The sequence below is a fragment of the Cibotium barometz genome, chromosome 9, assembly GCF_041138505.1.
Source record: "Cibotium barometz isolate CiBa-2024 chromosome 9, ASM4113850v1, whole genome shotgun sequence".
In the NCBI taxonomy this organism is placed as follows: domain Eukaryota; kingdom Viridiplantae; phylum Streptophyta; class Polypodiopsida; order Cyatheales; family Cibotiaceae; genus Cibotium; species Cibotium barometz.
In genome coordinates this window covers 23,942,489-23,964,988 of record NC_141054.1, presented here as the reverse complement: position 1 = coordinate 23,964,988, position 22,500 = coordinate 23,942,489, and the positions used below count along the sequence as shown (strand labels likewise).

General features: G+C 47.5%; 1 protein-coding gene across 9 annotated transcripts in view; it reads right to left on the bottom strand.

The window, feature by feature from the left end:
- Nucleotides 1-22,500, bottom strand: part of LOC147635350 (RNA helicase family protein) — a 101,653-nt gene that overhangs the window by 72,109 nt on the left and 7,044 nt on the right. For all 9 annotated transcript variants that reach the window (XR_015266645.1, XR_015266641.1, XR_015266643.1 and 6 more), the window contains exons 3-4: nt 1,693-1,767; nt 1,509-1,598 (exon numbers count right to left, since the gene is read on the bottom strand). Coding sequence is in view for 4 of the 9 variants with exons in the window: in XM_086802592.1 (XP_086658718.1) it covers nt 1,509-1,598; nt 1,693-1,767 (165 nt within the window). In the remaining 5 variants the exon portion in view is untranslated. The remainder of the gene's footprint in view (nt 1-1,508; nt 1,599-1,692; nt 1,768-22,500) is intronic.

Sequence of the window (22,500 nt, the reverse complement as noted above, 5' to 3'; positions counted from 1 at the left end):
TCTCAATCATGTCATGAATAACAGTGGGCATGTGTGATGTCCTATGTCTATTGGTGACCTCTCTCCACTCCTCAACTTCTTTTTTCACTACTGCAGCCCATCCTCATTCAATCCCCCTTTTGGTCTCCACAATGTCCTAAAGCTTCAGCTCGAGGTCTGCAACTTCAGAGAGGATGGAGGGACTGATTTCTTCTTCCTTCTTGCAGTCTTGTATTTCTCCATTCAGCCTGGCATCTCTTTCTCCATTCCATCTAGCTATCTAGCATGTTGTTCTTGCATCTTAGCCATCTCCTCTCGTATTTCTAACATCTCCCATTCGCGGTGATCTCCCTGGATAGTCAAAATTTCTTTCAGCAGCCGTAGGCAGTCTCTGGTAAGCACACCGCGTCCATTTGGTTCCATACTTGCATTGACCTGGGTATCAATCTTGTCGAGCACTTTTTTAAATTTCCCTTGCAATCCATACCTGCTCGATCAGGACATTTTTGGCTTTGGCTACTTCTTGACTTTCTTAAGTTAGGCTCAAGGACATGGGTGAAGACAAGAGCCGGCCCGATGCGCGATGAAGTAAGGGTGAGAGTGGCTTCTGGTTGATGGTTCAACCATTAGTCCGGGGTTGGACTAGGGAGCAACGGGCTCTGGGCCACGGCAAAGGCGGAAGTAGGGAGCGATGGCAGCGGAGGGCAACAGGCTTTGGGCAGAGGGCGACTTTTTTTCCAACTCGCCGTAGGCCCAAGATCCTCCCGTAGCTACCATTTTTCACCGCCTGTAAACACTTTTTTATATGCCCGTACGCGATACCGCCAAGGAAGCACCTAGTGGGGTTTTGAATCCATGACCTCTTCGTCCTAGACAAACAAACACCTTCACCACATCACCTCATTGGCTGCTGCCACCTCCTTGGAGTTCACCACCCTCTTGATGCACGCTACAAGGATGGAACAAAAGGGTTCGAAGACTGTTCTAGTTGAAAGCCCATATGTGGTGTCCGTTATTTTTCTTGTTATGTCTTGTGTGTGGCTATTTAACTAAAAGCTTAATTGCATTAATGGTATAAGTGGGTTCCCAAATACAGCTACAGAACCATGGATTTAGTCCTCTATTATGATCCTCCCTGATTCCCAGAATGCAAGTGGAAACCCCACATCTCGAGGAAGATCACCTTGCATAATAATCTTCTTTTTTCCTTGAAGTTGATAACCACTCCCACCACAAAATCTTTGGGATCCTTACCACAAGAACATCCTACATAAACATGGCGATGACTTCTACTAGGATCCTTGAGAGGGCTCAGCTTTAAGCATGAAAGCTTTTGCTTTACAGACACCGAACTGTTAATTCACTAAACATGGACATCAGGTGGTTCAATTCATGAGTCATGACCCAAAGAACTCGTGACATTATGAAACCCCAGCATAATGAAAATGCAACACAAAAAAGACAGGTTTGTAGCTTAAAGGAAATGTTAATCAAAATGCTCCCAGCTGTAGGATTGACATAAGACATACCGCTGTCGTCATATCTTCAAAGCGGATTGAGTAGCCTACTTCTTGTCCCAGATTTACATGCATTTCCTCAGCCACCCGAGCTGCAACTGTCTGTCTTACGAATGATTAGAATCCACACAAAGCATGTAGCTGAAACCAATAAGAAGAAAACAGCTCAGACCCCCCTTGGATTGAGAAGGTGTACCTGTGCAGCTATCCGCCTTGGCTGTGTGCAAGCAATCAACCGCCCTCCTTGAGCCCATCCCCCATCTACCAAATACTGTTCCATAGTATCATTTGATTACTACAAGTTTAATTGAATCAATAGTAAAGTAGAGTAAGTGATTACAAACACAAAAAAAAACATTATCTTTAACTTCTGAGCACAAAATTAAGACTAGACATGGATGAGGAAGAAAGAAACAATAATAGGAGCAGAAGACATAAGTGATTCTCATAAAGGCACCGTGCCTTATGTAGATGTATTAGAGCAAACTCGCCTATTGGCCAGTGCAGCTTCTCAAACAATGGCCGTCCTTTCCAAACTAAAGTCCAAGTGTCTTGGGCTTGCTTCAGGTGCTCTTCTCACTGTGCAGACAATAGCCTCCTTGTGCTGCCTTGTTGGGCCTCCTGGACTTCTTCCCATTGCAGACAAAGGGGTTCCACGCCTTCTTTCTAAATCCTTCACCACTCTTCTCAACATTCAGCTGTCTTCATGGAAAGTTGATCATCTCACAATTTTTCCTCAACTGCAATTTGCACTTCCAGCCATCAACATTCTCATGTATGTACATTCGATGTATGCAAGTATGCTCAAGCATGGTAGAAAGTCCACTTTGACCACATCATCTTTTTTCAAGTCCTGGCTACACTAATGGGCTTGAAACGGGCTACCAGTTTGTCTCTTTCATGTTCACATGAAAACGTGTGTGTTGATGGCATAATATTGGTTCCATGATCGATCACAGATCAAGAAAGGATTTCATGTTTGTAAGTTTTGTACAAAGCTTTGGAGGATGAGGATTTTTTTGGATAAATTGTTTACGTAATTTATGTCGTGTTTGCCTATTACATAAGATCTTGGTGCATTGATCTACAGTCTACTGTTGTGTACAGAACTGTATGGAAGCTTGCACAAGAAGTGTATGGTCAGGATAGTTAAGGCAGAAGCGTTTGGGAAAATTGATGGGAAAAAGCACAACTGGGAGTATTTAAGGCTGATTGCCAATCCCAAGCCTCCATAAGATCTGTTGTGAACTAACACACTGCTGTACGGACCTGTATGGAAGCTTGTGCAGGTGTATGGCCAAGATAATCGTATAGATGCCCCGCTGTAAAACTTATAACGTGGGCAGAGCAGAAATGCAGTACGGCAACAAGAATAGCACGTGAAGACTAACAAAACTGGAGACTGTATGGACCACTACATACTAAGTTACACCAGACAAGAGGACTGCAGACATCTGTATGCCATACGGATATCAGGACACCGGAATTCTGCTAAACAAAGGTGTGGGGGCTGCGGGTTGCTGATGTGGGCCTGTATCAGCCACAAGCATTGTACGGATAGCAGGCTATTGACATCAATGTTACGTACTACATTTGCAGGAGGATTTCTTGACCCCATAGACCTAATTGAAAGAGAAGACATCAAATCCAAGATGTGCACAACATTGCTCTCAAGACTTCACTTGGGCTTTTTGAGTATTTGATTGTTCCCTTTGAGTTGACAAATGCTCTAGCTTCCTTCGTCGATCGCATTGTAACATGCGGAAGCTTCAGGGGAGATCGGTAACTTCAATGCTCAGAAATCAGCACACTTTTCGCAAAGGAATTAACGCACAAAACTGAATGAAGATGTGCAGAAAATAGAGAGAGAGAGAGAGAGAGGGAGAGAGGGAGAGAGGAGAGGACACAGTATTGGGTCCCAAATACCCTCTGTAGGGCCCCCACCACGAATGGTGTATTTGCTTTATTAGAATGATGTAAATCTAAAAGAAAATACAGAAAAACTTGACCTTTCTTGGCTGAGATAACTCTGCCCTTGACCTGCAGTCCTTCACCCTTTGCGTTAGCACTCCTTGGCTGTCCTGGCCCTTGATTGCCTTAGCACTTGGTGAATTATGAGATAACACAATGAATTGTGGGCTCACCTATTTATACTCCCAATAATAGCAGTCGGCCAGTATTAACCACGCGGCCAGTTCTGAATTCTGCCCACAACTGAATATTAGCATAAAATGCTGAATAAAATAATAGAAATGTTGCGCATCTCTTCATGGCTGACTGGGCATCAGGTGCATGATTCCCTAGGGGCTGGGCACTGAATCCCTTCTGTTTTGAGGGCTGGGCAGCCTGTGTGGGCTGCCCCACACTTGCCCTACGGCCATCATAATGCTGGATGTGCTGTCAGCTGCCCCTGGCATGCTCCTGGGGCTGTCCTACAGCCCCTCCATGGCTGGTGGGTTCAACCAGGGCCTTCTTGGCCCTCATGGGGATGGTTTTACACTATCCCCATGCCCACACAAGGACTTGGGGTAGCCCTATGGGCTGGCCCCTTTTCCTAAAAGCAAACCCTGACTACCTACACAATGATCTGGCATCCAGTACCATACCAGATACACAAAATCACTGACATCATTCAAGAGGGAGACTCACAGCGCGGACTGGCAGTGTTTCATGTGCAAGACAATGCACACCTGACCTTGGACTCCTGTGCAGGACAATGCACACCTAACCTCGGACGACTGTGATGGATCCCTGGCTTACTCGTCCTGAACTAGGCTCACATGGGACCAGTTTACCATCCCAGGTAATGCACCTTCTGTACAGATATGTCTACGTGGCATCCAAGTGCGGGATGCACGTGACATCCGCTTCTGCTTAACTTGACGGAAGCTGCATAGCCTCCAAATAATCCGTCAATAACGCCGAATAGTCTTCGAAAAACTCTTTGTCAAGCCATACGGCTTCGTGGGTCCCTCGGTCCTGAAACTTCGTGAGGAACTGTCTTTGCCTTCGACCAGAGCCATGCTTGAAACGGTGCAGAAGGATCTGTTCTGGAACAATAACTTCTGCCTCATCAATAATATATGGTTCCGCCTCGTCTTTAACTTTTGAAGGGATAGGACCTGCATATGGCTTTAACCAACGGACGTGAAACACATCGTGCATAGTCCAACTCAGAGGTAGCTTTAACTGCATGGAAACCTCATTAATCTTCTTCTGGATGGAAAAAGGTCTGAAGCTCCTGAAAGACAACTTTGGGCATTGCTTGCGCACCTGCTTCACCCTTTGCTTCATAATCTGAAGATACACCCAATCCCCTTCCGAAAACTTCATATCCCTTCGGTTTTTATTAGCCCGTCGAGTGTAGGCCTCTTGCGCTTTAGCCAATCTGTCTTTTACTGACTCTAAAATCTCTTGGTAAGACTCCGTCACTCTGTTCGCTTCAGGTACGGAAGACGTGGTCCTGGTCAACAACGACTAGAAAGGTCTTCCAAACGCTGCCTCATATGAGTCCTGCCAATAGCTGAAGAAAAAGAATCATTCAAAACAGCTTGAACTAAAGGCAAATAAGATTCCCACTTACATTGCTGATCGTGGACATAACACTTCAGCACATCAAAGGCCAACTGGTTGTATATCTCTGTCTGGCCGTCCGTCTGTGGGTGAAATCCTAGAAATCCCGCCAATCGGGTACCAATGCCGAATGAACAACTGGGCAACACCCTCGGGTCACATTGACCCTGCAAGGAATAAGCATAACAAATTTGCTATATCTATCAACAATAGTTAAGCACTGTGTATTACGCTTACTCGGACTGGGAGGCATATTCGTGACAAAGTCCATTGAAATATCTTGGAAAGGACCCTCAGGAATTGGCAAGGGTTGTAACAACCCTTTCTTCTTTCCACGAGGAGCTTTCACCTATCTAAAAATGAAACATGGAAAGAAAGTTTGCCATTCTCATCTGCTTCTCTGAAAGCTTTGTTTGAGATAGAAAGTATCTCAAGCTTTGATGATCTGTCTTAACTACAAATTCAACCCCAAGAAGATAATGTTTCCATATCTTTAAGGCATGAATTACAGCCAAGAGCTCTTTCTTATAGATATCCATATGAAGCTCGGCATCATGCAATCGAAGGCTCTCATATGCAACTGCATGACCTTCTTGATTTAGGACAACCCCTATACAATCGCCACAAGCATCACATTCCACTATAAATGAGCTTTGCAAGTCGGGAACAATGAATACGGGTCCACATATGATAGCATTCTTGAATTGCAAGAAGGCATCCTGCTCTTTCGGGGTCCATTTAACAGTGGCTTTCTTCTTCGTGAGATCATGTAGAGGCGTGGCAATCATGGCAAAATGCCTTATGAAGCATCTATAATATGAACATAAACCCAGAAAACTACGTACTTGATGTACATTTTGCTAATTCTGAATGGTTTCAATCTTGGCAGGATCCATTCTTACACCATCCTTGGATACAATGTGACCCAAATAGTGTATCTCTGAAAGGAAGAACTCACTTTTCTTGGCATTAATGAAGAGTTTATGCTTCCGTAACTCTTCAAACACTGTGGCCAAATGAGTCCTATGCTCCTGCTCATTCTTGGAGAAAACCAAGATGTCATCAAAGAATACACCTGTGAATTTTCGATGGGATCGGAATATCCTATCCATCATACGATTGAATGTGGCTGGGGCATTGGTGAGACCAAAAGGCATCACCAAAAATTCATACAATCCAAAAGCTGTCCTGAATGCAGTTTTGTGGACATCCTGTGGCCCCACTCGTATCTAGTGATAACCACTCTTGAAATCAATACGGCTAAAGCACATACAGCACTAAATTCAGCCTTTTGGGGAGAGAGGCAATGGAGAGAGGGAGCAGCCAGCATGAGATGGAGAGAAAAAACCACCAGCCACACACGTGGGAAAAAGTACTAAAAAAATGTTTCATGCAAAGCCTTTATCAAAGGTTATAAAACCTTAATACCCATTTAATACTATGGGCACCCACACTAGAAAATGTCCAGTCCTTCTTTTAAATGTGTGTGAACACATTGCCTTATAAATATAAGGTTGGCTATAACTTATAGATTTTTACATTTTGAAAAGGGAAAAACAATATTACTTACTACCTGTTCACACGCCACACCACCAAGTCAGCAAATAGCATTCCACGGTACACTAGGGGCACAATCCCCATCTAGTGTACTGGCACAACATAACAGGCAGACACACGCAAACAAGTCATGCAAAAACAAATTTATGCATGCAAGCATAAATGCATGTGCACAAATAATGGACGAAATCTCCCTTTCATGAAACTTGTACAAGAGGTTCCTGTCGGGCACAAAACTAGCGCGACAAATATAAATAAATATGTCCTGGTCTTCCTATGGAGTGATAGTCCCATAGGCAAGACACCATCTTGGCCATACACGGGTGGCACCAACAGGTTCCCTCCCATACAGCACGAAGCAAATTACACACGGGTGGCACGAAACTGGTTCCCGTCCATGTGACGCAACACTGGTCGCACACGGGTGGCACTAATCCGGCTCCCGTCCATGTGACACCATAAAACTGGCCCTTTCACATGGGACACTGGCCTGGCCCCATGTGAACATGGCACATATCTGGCCGCTCTATGGAGTGAGTCCCATAGAAGTGGCTCCAAAAATAGAGATGAACCAAATGGTGAAAGGCCCCACATGATAACCCACCTTTTTCAGAAAATTTAGAGATTCACAGACACCTTCGAGACAAGAACTAGTATTCTCAAAGATGGAAGAGGAACATCAAGCTCACCTTGCCATAGTTTTTTAGCAGTTTCAATAACATAAGCTCTACATCAATGGTAAGAAGAGTGAGGTTCTCTTCCAATCAAGAGCTCACCTTAGCCTTGCCGAAGCATATGTTGTTGGGTCTTGCCTTCGAACCGCAAACTACAACTTCCCTATGTGGGTGCGCTAGCTCGTCTATCGCGTCCTCACTCGATTGTCACACTGGAATGCTCCTTCGCCAAAAGGGTGAAGGGAGAGCTATCCATACCTAGCTAGAGACACAAGGAGATGGCCCTTCGCGATGGTTCTCGCTCACAAAAGGCAAAGGAAGAAGAAGCTAATGAAAGAGAAACCTACAATCAAACCTATTCGAACAAGCATCCATCTAGCATGTAAGAATCCAAAAGCATACAAGCAAGCAAGAATCTTTATCTAGCTGGTTTCTTGCTGAATCTTTACACTTGAAGTAAGCTCTGATACCAATGTCACATGCAAAAGCTCTAAGAGTCTTCTTTCAGCCCTAAACACCTTCCTAGAACATGCTGATGCAAAACACAAACAGATAGATAAGAGAGAAGAGAGAGAGATAGCCAAGTATTCAATATATTCATAATGTACAAAAAGGTAGTACAAGTCCTATAGCCATAGGCTGCCTTGGAAAAGGTAGAAAACACCTAACTACCCCTGGTCTATGACCACATTCCCCAGAAGGAATGAGATGCCTATCTGTGAGCCAATCACCTGCTTTTATAGGCCTTGGAAGCAACTTTGGACTGGCCGACCTATTGTCAGCCAGGTCCCTGGACACAATAAATCAACTTGCTAGAGCCGACACAAGATCTCCTCTCTATTAACTGGCCGACAGCCTCCTGGTCCATCCAACAGTCTTTCCCTGCCAAAACTAGCTACAATAGCTTCTGAATCTGATCTTTATGTGTTGCCCCCTTCATAGATTAGTCCTGGGGTTAGCCAACACATGTCTTGCACATGACAAGAAGAGAGAAGAAGGGGAGCTCACAAGAAAATTATTGCAACGGAATGATTGTCCATTGCTTATTGTCAAAAATGACTTATATGCAAGTGACTAGTTTTCACACTAGGCCGGCCAAACTTTTTTTTTTTTCGAGAAAAGATCCTTTCATTAGTTATATAAAAAACGCCCATAGGGCTACAAAAGATCTCTCCTGCTCATAAGAGAAACAGAGCAGTGAAAACAGTATGGCAGCCCGGGAGACTCTCCCTAGGTGCTGCAAAATACAAGCATCAGTACAAAGGACTGAGAGGCTAAATCATACAATAGGAGAGGGGAAGAGCCAAACAGGTGGCCTGTAGTGCCAACGGGGGGATCCCGTGTGTAAGGTGTAGAAGGGGCCACAGCGCCAAGTGGTGTGAAAGGCCTGGCGCCGCAAGATCGCCTCATCCGAGTCTCCCCGGATGCGGTCGTACTGTCCTCTCAGGGTGTGGATCAACTCCTGCCAAATCCCCCGTACAGTCTCTATTGGTGGCTCCAGTCTCCCCTCAAAGGCCGTAAAGCACCGGGCCCTCCAGGTGAACCAGATGGTGAGGCTGCTAAGGAGCTCCCATCGTAAATCCCTCTCCTGTGTCCAGCTGGCGGACGAGAAATCCGGTGCCGGAACCAGGCGAGGCTGGCCCCTAATAAATCTGATGGCCCGACTGCCCTGCACCATCTCATAGCCCATAGCAGGCCCTGACGAAGTCGGCCAAGCAGCTGAAACCGATCCCGTCAAGTGGGAAAGACTCAGTTGGACACCTACACGTTTAATAGCACAACTTTTAAAACCACAAATATGAAATGGACAACTTAAAACAACTTGAAATTTAAATGAACAGAAATGGAAAGATGGACACCAGCACTGGGGCCGGAACGGGCCGACCCCCCCCTCAATATGTGATATATTTATTGGGAGTATTTAAAGAATACAATGCTCCATGGGTTCTGAGAACCAGATGATGTCCATGTACATATGAAAACAGTATTAAACAAATAACTCGAATTTCGATGTAGAAGCTCGAAGCAGATTGACCACTAGTGTGGTCCAATCGCTACGGTCCTGTGCTTTCACTGGACTCCGCGGAGAGCACCACACTGGTGTTCCGAGACCACGCACAGACAGGCGCTCTCGTACTAACGCCTGGCTCTCCCGATCTCAGCACCTTTGGACCGAGGTTCGCCCATATAGCTTGGACAACCCGGCACCGAACGGGTGTAGGCCGAGCAGGACGAATCTTTTACCAAATTTAAACATATAAATGCTTTACTCAAATCTGAAAATCACTTACTTGTAGTTGGTTGATAGAAGACCAAGACTTGTGGTGTTTAAAGCCAACCAGGAGATACAAAGTCCTCTTGTAGAACGCAAATGGAGATGATGTACCACCACCGCAAGAGTCCACAGCCGCCTGCTATGAAAGGAGGAGTACCCACTTGCAAGGAAGGAGAGGCCACAGCATGGAGCACACAGGCGCCTACAAGGGCAGCACCATATGGAGGCAGCCTCCTGGGGATGTAATGCAGCCTGTGTGGAAGGGAAGCGATCAGCTGTACAGCCACCTGTGAGAAAAGGAACGCCTGTAGCAGCACATACGTAGCAGTGCCCTGTAAAGATGGCTGGCCCACGTCTGAAAGCAAAAGCAGCCGCTTGAGGGAATGGTAAGCGCAGCCTGTTCTGCAGGTTTCAACAGTCGCCTGGGGAAAAGGCGCAGCAGCAACAGGGTCAGCCGCCTGTAGATAGTCCACGCCTCAAAGCAGCCAGCAATGATATTCAGCCGAGTAGGAGGTGGTCGCCAGCAGAGATGCACTCAGCCGCCTGTGAGGAGCAGCAGCGTAGAGGTGCAGATTATAAGAGCCGCCTGCAGCAAGCTAGTCGCCAGCCGGAAGGGAAGCCAGCGCCGGTTGATGAAAATCCACGCTCAAAAGAAAAACGATTGCCTCCCACGCTTGAATGAGGGAACTTTTTTTTAATAAAATTAATGTGGAGATAACCTTAGCTTGCATGTGGGGAATTAGTGGGGGTTGGTGACACCCACCCCCACACTCACTTAAAAGTGAGGCTCCCCACCTTGGCCCCAAAGTGGGTGCCCAAAGGGGGTGCCCACTTTTAAGTAAGTGTGAACCCCTAACCTTATAAATCAAAGGGTTAGAATTTAAATCATTAAAAACAACATGTACCATATACTTACCACCTGTTCACATGCACTGAAACTCGTCAGAATACAGGGCACACTTCACGACTCACTGGCAGGCGTCCCCGCTCAGTAAGTAACACGTCAAGCAGGCAAACACACGAATACATGTCATGCGAAAACAGTTTCAAACATGCAAAATATGTGTGCATGTGCAAATAGTAACATGGACATATCTCCCGTTCATGGAACATGTACAAAATATTTGTCGGCACAAAACTGGCACGACATTTATTACATAAAAACCTGGTCTTCCTATGGAGTGACAGTCCCATAGGTAAGACACAGTTCCAGGCACGAGTTTCCCTAGGTGTGACAGTCCCATAGGTAAAACACGGCACGAATACTGGCTCTTCCATGGCGTGACAGTCCCATGGATCGAACACAGTCCAGGTCATACACGGGTGGCACTGATCTGGCTCCCGTCCATACGACACCATCCTGCTAACACACGGGTGGCACCAGTCTGGCTCCCGTCCATGTCAGCAAAATACTGGCCTCTTCACATGAGACACCGGCCTGGCCTCAAGTGAACGAGACACAAAAATGTGGGAATGGACCAAATGGTCGGCCAATTGGTGACATCCCCCCGGGCTTCTAAAGAGTTGACCTCAACTTAAAAGCCTCAAGATATGCCTGCAACAATTGCGGATAATCTGCAAAATAATCCTCATTTACCCATTTGGCATCAATAGGCAAATAATTCTTAAACTTCACAAGGTATCTCCTGGAAAGCTTTCCTGAGGTAGCTTTCTCTCCTTGTGAAAAACAATCTGTTCTGGCTGGAGGATCTCCTCAAGCTCTTCAATTTCTGGCGGATCTTCTGTGACAGGCTCATCAGGATCTGGCCCCACATATTTCCGAAATAGACTCACATGAAAAGCATTGTGAATCTTCCAATGACTAGGTAAAGCAAGCCTGTATGACACTTCATTGATCTTGTGAATCACCTTGAAGGGTCCATAATAGCGAGGAGAAAGCTTAGGATATGATCCTTCTCGTCCTGGCCTCTTTCGAAGCCTAGCCTTCTCAAATTTCAGCAATACCCAATCATCTTCTTTGACTTCCATGTCCCTTCTATGCTTGTCAGCAGCCTTTTTATGCTTATCCTGAGATCTTGCAATGGCTGTCCGCACTTGACCAAAGGCAACATCCAAGTCACGAACATATTCATCAGCAGCAAAAATCTCATCCTTGGTACGAAGGATGGGTGGCAAGACCACTCTGCCATAAATAATCTCAAACGGAGCCTTTCCTGTGGAAGCATGGATCGTATTGTTGTAGGCAAACTCAACAAGTGGAAGATACTTCTCCCATGCACTCTTTTGATCTGCCACATAACATTTCAATAAATCCAACACTGCTGAATTTGCAGCTTCACTTTGGCCATCCGTTTGGGGATGATAAGCTGATGAAAACTCAAGCTTAGTACCCATATTATCAAACAAAGCCCTCCAAAATAGGCTTGTAGTCCTGGGATCTCTATCCCCAACAATGGATTTAGGCATACCATGATGCTTGAAAATATTATGAAGAAAAAGCTTTACCATATGATCAGCTTTGATGGTTTTCTTGACGGGCAAGAAGTGAGCTTGCTTGCTAAACCTGTCCACAATAGTCCAAATAGCATCATTCCCATGCTGGGATCTAGGCAAATCCATAATAAAATCCATCGTGATACTTTCCCAAGGTTGCGAGGGAATAGGCAATGGCTGAAGTAAACCTGGAGGCTTTTGCCTGTCAAATTTCACCTTTTGGCAAGTAATACATGCACGCACATAAACCTCAATGTCTTTACGCATGCTTGGCCAAAAGAAATACCTCTCAATCATGCGAGTAGTAGGCATAATACCTCTATGACCAGCATAAGGTGGAGCGTGACATTCGTCCATAACCTTTGGACGCAAATCCTTCACCACACATAGGCAATTATCCTTCATGAGAGAACCCTCATTGATAACATAAGAGGCATGTGAATGACCAGCCATCAAATCAGTCCATATATGGCAAAAATCAGCATCCAAATGATACAAATCTCTCATAGCAGATAGATCTCCATGAGAGGCTACTGAGACTGCAGCAATATAAGGCCTCCTAGATAGTGCATCGGCCACGACATTTTTCTTTCCTGGAGTATGCACAATCTGAAAATGAAACATGGAAAGAAAATTTGCCATTCTCATCTGCTTCTCTGAAAGCTTGGTTTGAGATAGAAAGTATCTCAAGCTTTGATGATCTGTCTTGACTACAAATTCAGCCCCAAGAAGATAATGTTTCCAAATCTTTAAGGCGTGAATTACAGCCAAGAGCTCTTTCTCATAGATATCCATATGAAGCTCAGCATCATGCAAACGACGACTCTCGTATGCAACTGCATGCCCTTCTTGATTTAGGACAGCTCCTATGCAATCACCACAAGCATCACATTCAACCACGAATGACGTGTGCAAGTCAGGAACTATCAATACTGGACCACATATGATCGCATGCTTGAGCTGCAAGAAGGCATCCTGTTCCTTTGAAGTCCATTTGAAAACAGTTTTCTTCTTCGTGAGATCATGTAGAGGAGTTGCAATCATAGCAAAATGCCTTATGAAACGCCTGTAGTACGAACATAATCCCAGAAAACTACGTACTTGATGTACGTTTTGCAATTCGGGCCAATTCCGAATAGTCTCTATCTTTGCAGGATCCATTGTAACTCCATTTTTGGATACAATATGTCCCAGATAATGAATCTCTGAAAGGAAAAATTCACTTTTCTTGGCATTGACGAAAAGTTTATGCTTCCGCAACTCTTCGAACACTGTGACCAAATGAGTTCTGTGTTCCTGCTCATTCTTGGAGAAAACCAAGATATCATCAAAGAAGACTCCTGTAAACTTGCGATGGGATCGGAATATCCTATCCATCATACGATTAAAAGTAGCAGGAGCATTGGTGAGACCAAAAGGCATGACCAAGAATTCATATAATCCGAAGGCTGTCCTGAATGCAGTCTTATGGACATCTTGCGGCACCACTCGGATCTGGTGATAACCACTCTTCAAATCAAGTCTGCTAAAGCAAGCTGAGCCATCAAGCTTATCCAAGATATCATCAATACGTGGAATAGGAAATCTGTTCTTGATGGTAAGCTTGTTCAAAGCCCTATAGTCCACACACATACGGAATGATCCGTCCTTCTTTTGAACAAGAAGCACAGGAGAGCAGTAAGGTGAGGAACTGGGCTGAACCAAACCTTTCTCCAAAAGCTCATTAACCTGCTTCATAATTTCTTCTTGTTGTGCAGCACTCACTCGGTATGCGGGTTTGTTAGGTGGAGAACTACCTGGCACAAGATCTATGCAATGATCTTCGGGCCTTTGGGGAGGTAATTCACCTGGCAATGAGTCAGCAAAACAGTCTTTGAATGCATTAAGAAAATTCAGCCTATCATTAGACATAGCATCCACATTTTGTTGATTTGGCACAAGACTATCACGCACAAAAATCAAGTACACAGAAAGACTCTTTTTCATTGCTTTATTAATTTGGATGTGTGATACAACTGGGATAGAATCCCCTTCTTTGCCAGCATCAATAAAGTGCATGCGGCCTTTATGCATAAAAGAAATCATATTGGACTTGTAGTCTTTGCGGGGCTCAAGCCTATGATGCCACGGCTTGCCCAACAATACATCACATCCATTCAAAGGAGCAACTAGAAAATGCTCATTATCAAGATAGCCCTGAATATGAATACGCAACTTCCCAATCAAAGGGGTAACCTGCACCTCTTTGCCAATAAATGCAGCTTCAGCTTCAATCTGAGGTCCCATGTTTTCAACCTCAATTCCCAATGCAGCTGCCATTTGCATAGAGATGAAATTGTCAGTTGCACAGTCATCAAACATGAATAGTGCGGGCTGATCCTTAACTTGCCCCCATGCCTTGCAAACCATTCTCTCTTTAGCATCATGACCTGTATTACCTTGCACATCAGGAACTGCATGAACATTTGCTTTAGTATGCTTGTCCTCGTGCTTTGGTTTGCGATCTGGGCATTGCCGGAACATGTGGTCTTTGCTACCACAAGAAAAGCATTTTCCATCCTTAGCATATTGCTCTCTTTGCTCCGGGGTTAATCCAAATTTGTTCTTTCTTGGGCCCTGTTCTTTATTTTCAGCTTTACCACCCTTGTAAGGCTCCCGAAAGCTCTTTTTAGGTGGCTGTCCACCCTTTTGCTGATTTGGGGCAGCCTTGTCCTTTGCCTTGGAACCTCCTTGATCTTGCTTGATCTTGAGCACCAATTGCTCAGTAGCAAGGGCAGAAGCTGTGAGTTGTTGCAACGTATGTTTTGGGTGCAATTCAATACCCGATCTATAAGCAGGTTGCAATCCAGAACGAAACTTCCTCTTTCTTTCCTCCTCAGAGATTAGCATGAAGGGAGTCACTTCCAGCAACACTTTCCAAAATTTGTTCACATACTGTTGCACACTCTCATTATCTTTTTGTTCCAGCCTGTCCCACTTTTGAGTGAGAGTTTGCTCTGCATTGGGTGGCAAGAACTGAGCATAAAATCTGTCTTTGAATTCCTTCCAAGTAGAGATGGGATCCTTGGTGATCTTTTCGGTGATCCACCAATGGGCAGCAGTGCCTTTCAGAAACATACTAGCATGGCGCACCTTCGACTTTTCTGTAAAGTCTTCATCGCTAAAAGCAATGTCGAACTGTGCCACAAACGCTAGCACCTTAGAAGCATCATGTTCACCATGAAAGACATCAAATTTGACAGATTTATCACCTGCTTTGAACTCCTTGAGCTTCCTGGCATGAGGCTCATGGTCCTCTCTTTTTCTTTTCCCCTTATCCAACGGGGTAGCCCTGTCTGCATGGGCTCCATGGGCCGTCATAGAAGCTTCATGGGGCACGGTGGCATGTGCTCCACGAACTCGAAGCTCAGATGCATGTGACTTACCTGCATATGGCATGGTCTCTCCATGAGACAACTCAGAAGGCAAAATTTTTCTGGAAGCAGACCTGTCACCATGAGATACATATCTTGCATGCATGTGACTTTCGTGCCCTCCATGAGCACTGGCATACATATTTCTGTCAGGCTTAGTGCCTTGGGGAGAGGATGCATGACGAGAGGTGACAGTCACCTCTTCCTTTTGCATATAAGATTTCAGCCTCTGGGATGCAGGATCTCCATGCTTCAAACGAGGTGGATTTCTGAATTTTAATTCTCCGTCATCCCCCTCTTTGATATCACCTTTGCGAAGGAGATAGGCAAGTGCCAACTCCCTTGGTTTCTTGCCCACTTCACGAGCCATTGATTCAAAGGTTACATCAACCATAGCATCAGCCTTCCTGGCTTCAATAGCACTTTGCAGATGAGGATCTTCATGCAAAAACTTCAATTCTTGCTCTTGAGCCTGCAAAAGTTTTCTCATATGTTCCATTTCGGCCCTCATAGCATCAGGGTCTTGTTCAAGCATAACTGTCTTTCCTGGAGACAGTTGACCTTTGGATTCACTATCCAGAACCCTTTCAAGAGGCTTGTGTCTACCTCGCAGGGCATCAGACCCACGAGAAGCACTAGAGAGACCCCTCGAATTTGGTACTTCCAAAGGGTTGCCTTGGCTGTCCATTGTGTTCAAAGTTTGCTAAAAGCGGGATGTCCAATACACAGGTTCGTTTCCCCACTAGGAAGAGGGAAACAACCGTGGCTCTGATACCAATGAAACCGATCCCGTCAAGTGGGAAAGACTCAGTTGGACACCTACACGTTTAATAGCACAACTTTTAAAACCACAAATATGAAATGGACAACTTAAAACAACTTGAAATTTAAATGAACAGAAATGGAAAGATGGACACCAGCACTGGGGCCGGAACGGGCCGACCCCCCCCTCAATATGTGATATATTTATTGGGAGTATTTAAAGAATACAATGCTCCATGGGTTCTGAGAACCAGATGATGTCCATGTACATATGAAAACAGTATTAAACAAATAACTCGAATTTCGATGTAGAAGCTCGAAGCAGATTGACCACTAGTGTGGTCCAATCGCTACGGTCCTGTGCTTTCACTGGACTCCGCGGAGAGCACCACACTGGTGTTCCGAGACCACGCACAGACAGGCGCTCTCGTACTAACGCCTGGCTCTCCCGATCTCAGCACCTTTGGACCGAGGTTCGCCCATATAGCTTGGACAACCCGGCACCGAACGGGTGTAGGCCGAGCAGGACGAATCTTTTACCAGATTTAAACATATAAATGCTTTACTCAAATCTGAAAATCACTTACTTGTAGTTGGTTGATAGAAGACCAAGACTTGTGGTGTTTAAAGCCAACCAGGAGATACAAAGTCCTCTTGTAGAACGCAAATGGAGATGATGTACCACCACCGCAAGAGTCCACAGCCGCCTGCTATGAAAGGAGGAGTACCCACTTGCAAGGAAGGAGAGGCCACAGCATGGAGCACACAGGCGCCTACAAGGGCAGCACCATATGGAGGCAGCCTCCTGGGGATGTAATGCAGCCTGTGTGGAAGGGAAGCGATCAGCTGTACAGCCACCTGTGAGAAAAGGAACGCCTGTAGCAGCACATACGTAGCAGTGCCCTGTAAAGATGGCTGGCCCACGTCTGAAAGCAAAAGCAGCCGCCTGAGGGAATGGTAAGCGCAGCCTGTTCTGCAGGTTTCAACAGTCGCCTGGGGAAAAGGCGCAGCAGCAACAGGGTCAGCCGCCTGTAGATAGTCCACGCCTCAAAGCAGCCAGCAATGATATTCAGCCGAGTAGGAGGTGGTCGCCAGCAGAGATGCACTCAGCCGCCTGTGAGGAGCAGCAGCGTAGAGGTGCAGATTATAAGAGCCGCCTGCAGCAAGCTAGTCGCCAGCCGGAAGGGAAGCCAGCGCCGGTTGATGAAAATCCACGCTCAAAAGAAAAACGATTGCCTCCCACGCTTGAATGAGGGAACTTTTTTTTAATAAAATTAATGTGGAGATAACCTTAGCTTGCATGTGGGGAATTAGTGGGGGTTGGTGACACCCACCCCCACACTCACTTAAAAGTGAGGCTCCCCACCTTGGCCCCAAAGTGGGTGCCCAAAGGGGGTGCCCACTTTTAAGTAAGTGTGAACCCCTAACCTTATAAATCAAAGGGTTAGAATTTAAATCATTAAAAACAACATGTACCATATACTTACCACCTGTTCACATGCACTGAAACTCGTCAGAATACAGGGCACACTTCACGACTCACTGGCAGGCGTCCCCGCTCAGTAAGTAACACGTCAAGCAGGCAAACACACGAATACATGTCATGCGAAAACAGTTTCAAACATGCAAAATATGTGTGCATGTGCAAATAGTAACATGGACATATCTCCCGTTCATGGAACATGTACAAAATATTTGTCGGCACAAAACTGGCACGACATTTATTACATAAAAACCTGGTCTTCCTATGGAGTGACAGTCCCATAGGTAAGACACAGTTCCAGGCACGAGTTTCCCTAGGTGTGACAGTCCCATAGGTAAAACACGGCACGAATACTGGCTCTTCCATGGCGTGACAGTCCCATGGATCGAACACAGTCCAGGTCATACACGGGTGGCACTGATCTGGCTCCCGTCCATACGACACCATCCTGCTAACACACGGGTGGCACCAGTCTGGCTCCCGTCCATGTCAGCAAAATACTGGCCTCTTCACATGAGACACCGGCCTGGCCTCAAGTGAACGAGACACAAAAATGTGGGAATGGACCAAATGGTCGGCCAATTGGTGACAGCAGCGGCACCCCACGTAAACATACCCTCTGGAGAGAGGGGGCTAGAATACGCAGCATCCGCAGCCAAATCTACTGCGCCTGAGGGCAATCCCAAAAGCAATGTCTCTGTGTCTCCATAGGGTGGCTGCATCGGACGCATGCCGCTGTAAGACCGCTGTAAACAAGCCAAGTGCCAACTGTTGAGCCCCTGTGTGGGCGACCAGCCACTGAAAAGTCGAGATCCTGTGGGCCTGTCGACTAGCCCAAAGCCGAGCCCAAAAATCATCCAGGAACTCCTGTGAGAGTCCCTGTAGCCGCCAATGCCCCGCTGCCGCTGGAGAGACCGTCCTCCTCGCCGTCAAAATATGCCGCCCCAGCCGAACAGAATACTGGAAAAAGGTAATCTCTGTGGCCTCAAGGGATGCATAAGGATCATGCCACTCATACTCCCCGGGGTCCCACTGTAGCCGGGCCAAGGGGCGCGCTGCATATGCCCGTATGCGCCAATCCGGGAGCACATCAGCAGGGTCGGGGTCAATATGCCACTTCCGAGAAGCGGCGGCCACTACCCGAATCCTCTGAAAGGTGCACTCTGCAACCAAAGGCGACTCCACCTCCACTCTCTGGAGTCTTCCCTCATCCTGAATCTCATAGTAGAGGCAACTGCCATCCTCAGTGCAAGCTCTGACAGCAATCAGGATCTCCAACTATGTGAAGGCTCCCATCCACCGTGGGGCCACTGGCTCGAGAGGCGTGAACCACTACTCTGTGAGTGCCTCCTGAATATCATCTCTCATAATCAGCCCCCCTCTGAAGTGACTCAGCCTCTCCACCTGGATCTCCTCTGGGAGACTGCAGAAGGCCTGCCAGTCTCCAAAACTACAAGCTGGGCCTGCCGCTAAAGGCCCCCAGGCTAGACGAGGCCGAGAACCCAGCATATGACCCTGCTCTGTGCGAACCGCTGGGCTCCAGATGAGCGGCTGTCTGGCCCGCTCCTCAACACAACAAGGAGGTCGCTGAGAGAGCCCCGGTCTCAGCAGCTCCCAAGCTCTCAGGATACTCAAACCAAATCTGTCCTCCCATCCTCTACTGAGGCCTGTCCTCCTCATCTCTATGAAGATCCAGCGAATCTCTGGTGCCCAAGTGCCCCCGACTGGGGGCGCCCGAGCTTGCAGCCGCCGCTGCAAGAGGAGCTCTTTCCAAGGCTCAGCGCCGCCTGGAAGCAACCCCCGAACGATAAGCTTCCCCAATAAGATATGACAATGTCTCCTTTTGTTCTATGACTACTGCTGTTGTCCATGGCTAGCAACCTTTAGAGATTTGCTTGGGAATCAAAGGAAAAGAGATGAAATCATCCTAACCCGTTTACCACTTTTCTATGCTTACCTCTTGATTTGCTTCTTGAGGTCTTCATGCAAACCGGCATTTTAATACCATGAGAATAATATAGGGGAGAGGATGAGCTTGAGCTCCTTATAAGCAAACTTGTTCTCTCTCACACACACACACACACGTGTAGATAAGCACACATAAGAGAGTGATGGATGGCTGAATTTTCTTCTATCTTCTTACTTCTCTACAACCACAACATAAAGATACAAGCACATACTATAAGGGAAACTACTCTTATACTAAACAATTTAAGGTTGTTCCATATTGTGAACCCGACTCTATGAGTTGACACTATAACTATGCCATAACTTTAGTAAAACAAAGTGGTAGTCACACAGCGTGTAAACCACTGGCAGCATATTAACCATAATCTCACCAACTATGCCAGTGGCATAAATGTGCATGTTGGTGTCAGCATGTCAGTCAAGGTGGAGAGACCAATGCTTAACTCCGCTTTAACTTTGGGGATGTGGCATCGGAGGCATGATTTAGGTTTCCACTCCATCTTTGATGGGTCCGAGGATCCCGAGAGCCCAACCTGGGAACTCTAGCGGCAGAGCCCTCGTGGGGGGAAGCGGCAATGGTCATCTCTACCGGCTAAAAGAACCAGTGTATCAAGCGCCGGATGGATCCAGCCAGCTGTCTCCGCTCCAAGTCAGGGGCTGCTGGGGGGCGATGAGTGCTCTTGACAAGCAGAAAAAGAAGGGGGGGGGGGGGGGGGGCTAGGAAGATAAGGGCGGGGCGGGGGGAACCGTAGCAGGTAGAGCGGGTGACGAAGCAAGGGGAGGAGGGAGGAGAGGAGGTGAGGGAGGCGGTGAGGGAGGGCGGAGGGGTGGAAAGGCAGGGGAGGGGTGCTGCTGTCGGGAGAGATCCATCGGAGAGGACGGCTGTGGAGATGGGCTCACTAAGGGCTCAAAGAGGCCAGACGGCCTCTCAGAACACTGCGGGTCGGGGGGGATCTCGACGAGGAATCGGCCGCCATATTGTGGGGTAGGAAGAACCCTCTCCGAGACTGGCGAGGGCACGTCACCAACGCGAACATCCTGAGATAAATGCTCATAGCGGTTCTCTAACAGAACCGAATCCTCCTGAGATCTGCCAGGTTGGCGCACGCGACAGCAATGCTCGGCTTGGGTGGTCATCTGGTGGCCTGGGCGCGAGCCAGCCGTCTGCCACTCTCTGGTAGCTGGGTCATCCGAAGTCCACGCCTGGGGCTCTGCTGCCTGAGGGCCAACCTCTCTCCCTGCCCCCTAACGAGGATCAGCACGAGAACCGGGGGGAGGAAACACTGGGGACGGCCTCCTAGCTTGCCGCCAAGGGCAAGCTCTGGCTAGATGGCCCATCTACCTGCAAATGAAACATTGGCCTCGGAGGCCTGAATACTCCACGCGCTGTTGTATGGGGTTACCCCGGAGGCTAGGAAGAGATATACAATGCGGTACAGACTCTCTCGATGGCACCACCAATCACCGGGAAAAGAGGAAGGTACTCCTTCCTAAGGCCTGGAAAACAAACTATCACCGGAAGCCCGAAACGCCAACCAATGGGTCAGACGCCATATCGAAGCCGTGTTGCCACCGTGCAAAGAAGGCCTGCGCCGTACACAATGCAAGGGGACTCAGCTGCATGACCCGGTCTGACGCCGATGGCGAGTTGAATTCCACTTGGTGGTATCCGCACCCCAGAGTGTGGATATCGGTGATCTTCACAGGTTCGCCAATGAGGCTGGCCTGGAAGAGATCCCAGAGCTATCCGCGCACACGATGGCTACCGACAATTTTGCAAACCAAGGTGGAGGCCTCAAGAGAGGCAACTTTCGTGGCGAGAACTTGAAATCTGCTTCGTAGAAAGAAATGCAAGCAACGGCGGTTTCGGTCGGGGATGACGGAGCGGCTGCCATGGAGTCCTCCTAAGGGAATAGACCAGAAGGAAGCCGAACTTGTCGAAAACAGAGGAGCCTCGAAGCACTGAAAAAACCTGCGAGGAAAGGGATACAAGGCAAGGGGGGGGAGGGCGGAGAGGGGAGGAACCAGCAACGTGGAGGGGGGCAAAAGAAAGGGAGAGGGGGGAGCTGTCAGAACGGCGAGGAGGGGTGAAGGAGAGGGGGGGTGCTGGCGGGACAGGCGAGACAGGCAGGGGGGGGGGGGGGGGGGGGGGAGCTGGCGAGGAGGGGGACGAAAGAGAGGGAGAGGGGCGAAGGAGAAGGGGGGGGGGGGGGGGGCTTCAACTTAGCCGAGCACAGGGGAGCGGGGCAGGCGAGAGGAGTTCTACGCAGAAGAGGAAAGGGGACAGACAGAGGCGGATGGGCAACCACAGAGCAGCACAACGGGTGAGGAGGGTGCACATAAGCGAAGGAGGGGGAGGCGAAGCTTGTGAAGGGGAGGGCGCAAGCGACGAGGGGGAGCTCGGGATGCGCGCACGATAGTGCTCGCAATCTAACCACAGCGTGGACTACGGTTTGGGACATTCTCTCAAGGAGGACAGGTACCACCATGGTTGTCCGGAGATCCATCGTCATCAACTCAGCCGGAGACCGTGTCATGTTCGTATGTACCTTTGAGTGCTTATGTACCTAACACTACCTGGGTGTCTTCTTCTGCAGCACAGATTCAACATATGGTACCAACAACTACCTTCGATCCCTAGAATAATGTGAACCCAAATAGAGGAGAGTCTAGGAGCAGCACTTTTGTCACACAGACCATTAGTTTAGAACCTATGCCTAACCTATGTGAGTGTGAGTGCCAACTCCTACGCTTCGCTCAGTTGCATGACCAGTTTCATCCCAAGAAGTCATCTTTTTCCTCCTCCGCCCAAGAGGGAGCCCTTGTTTCCAATACCACCTCTACC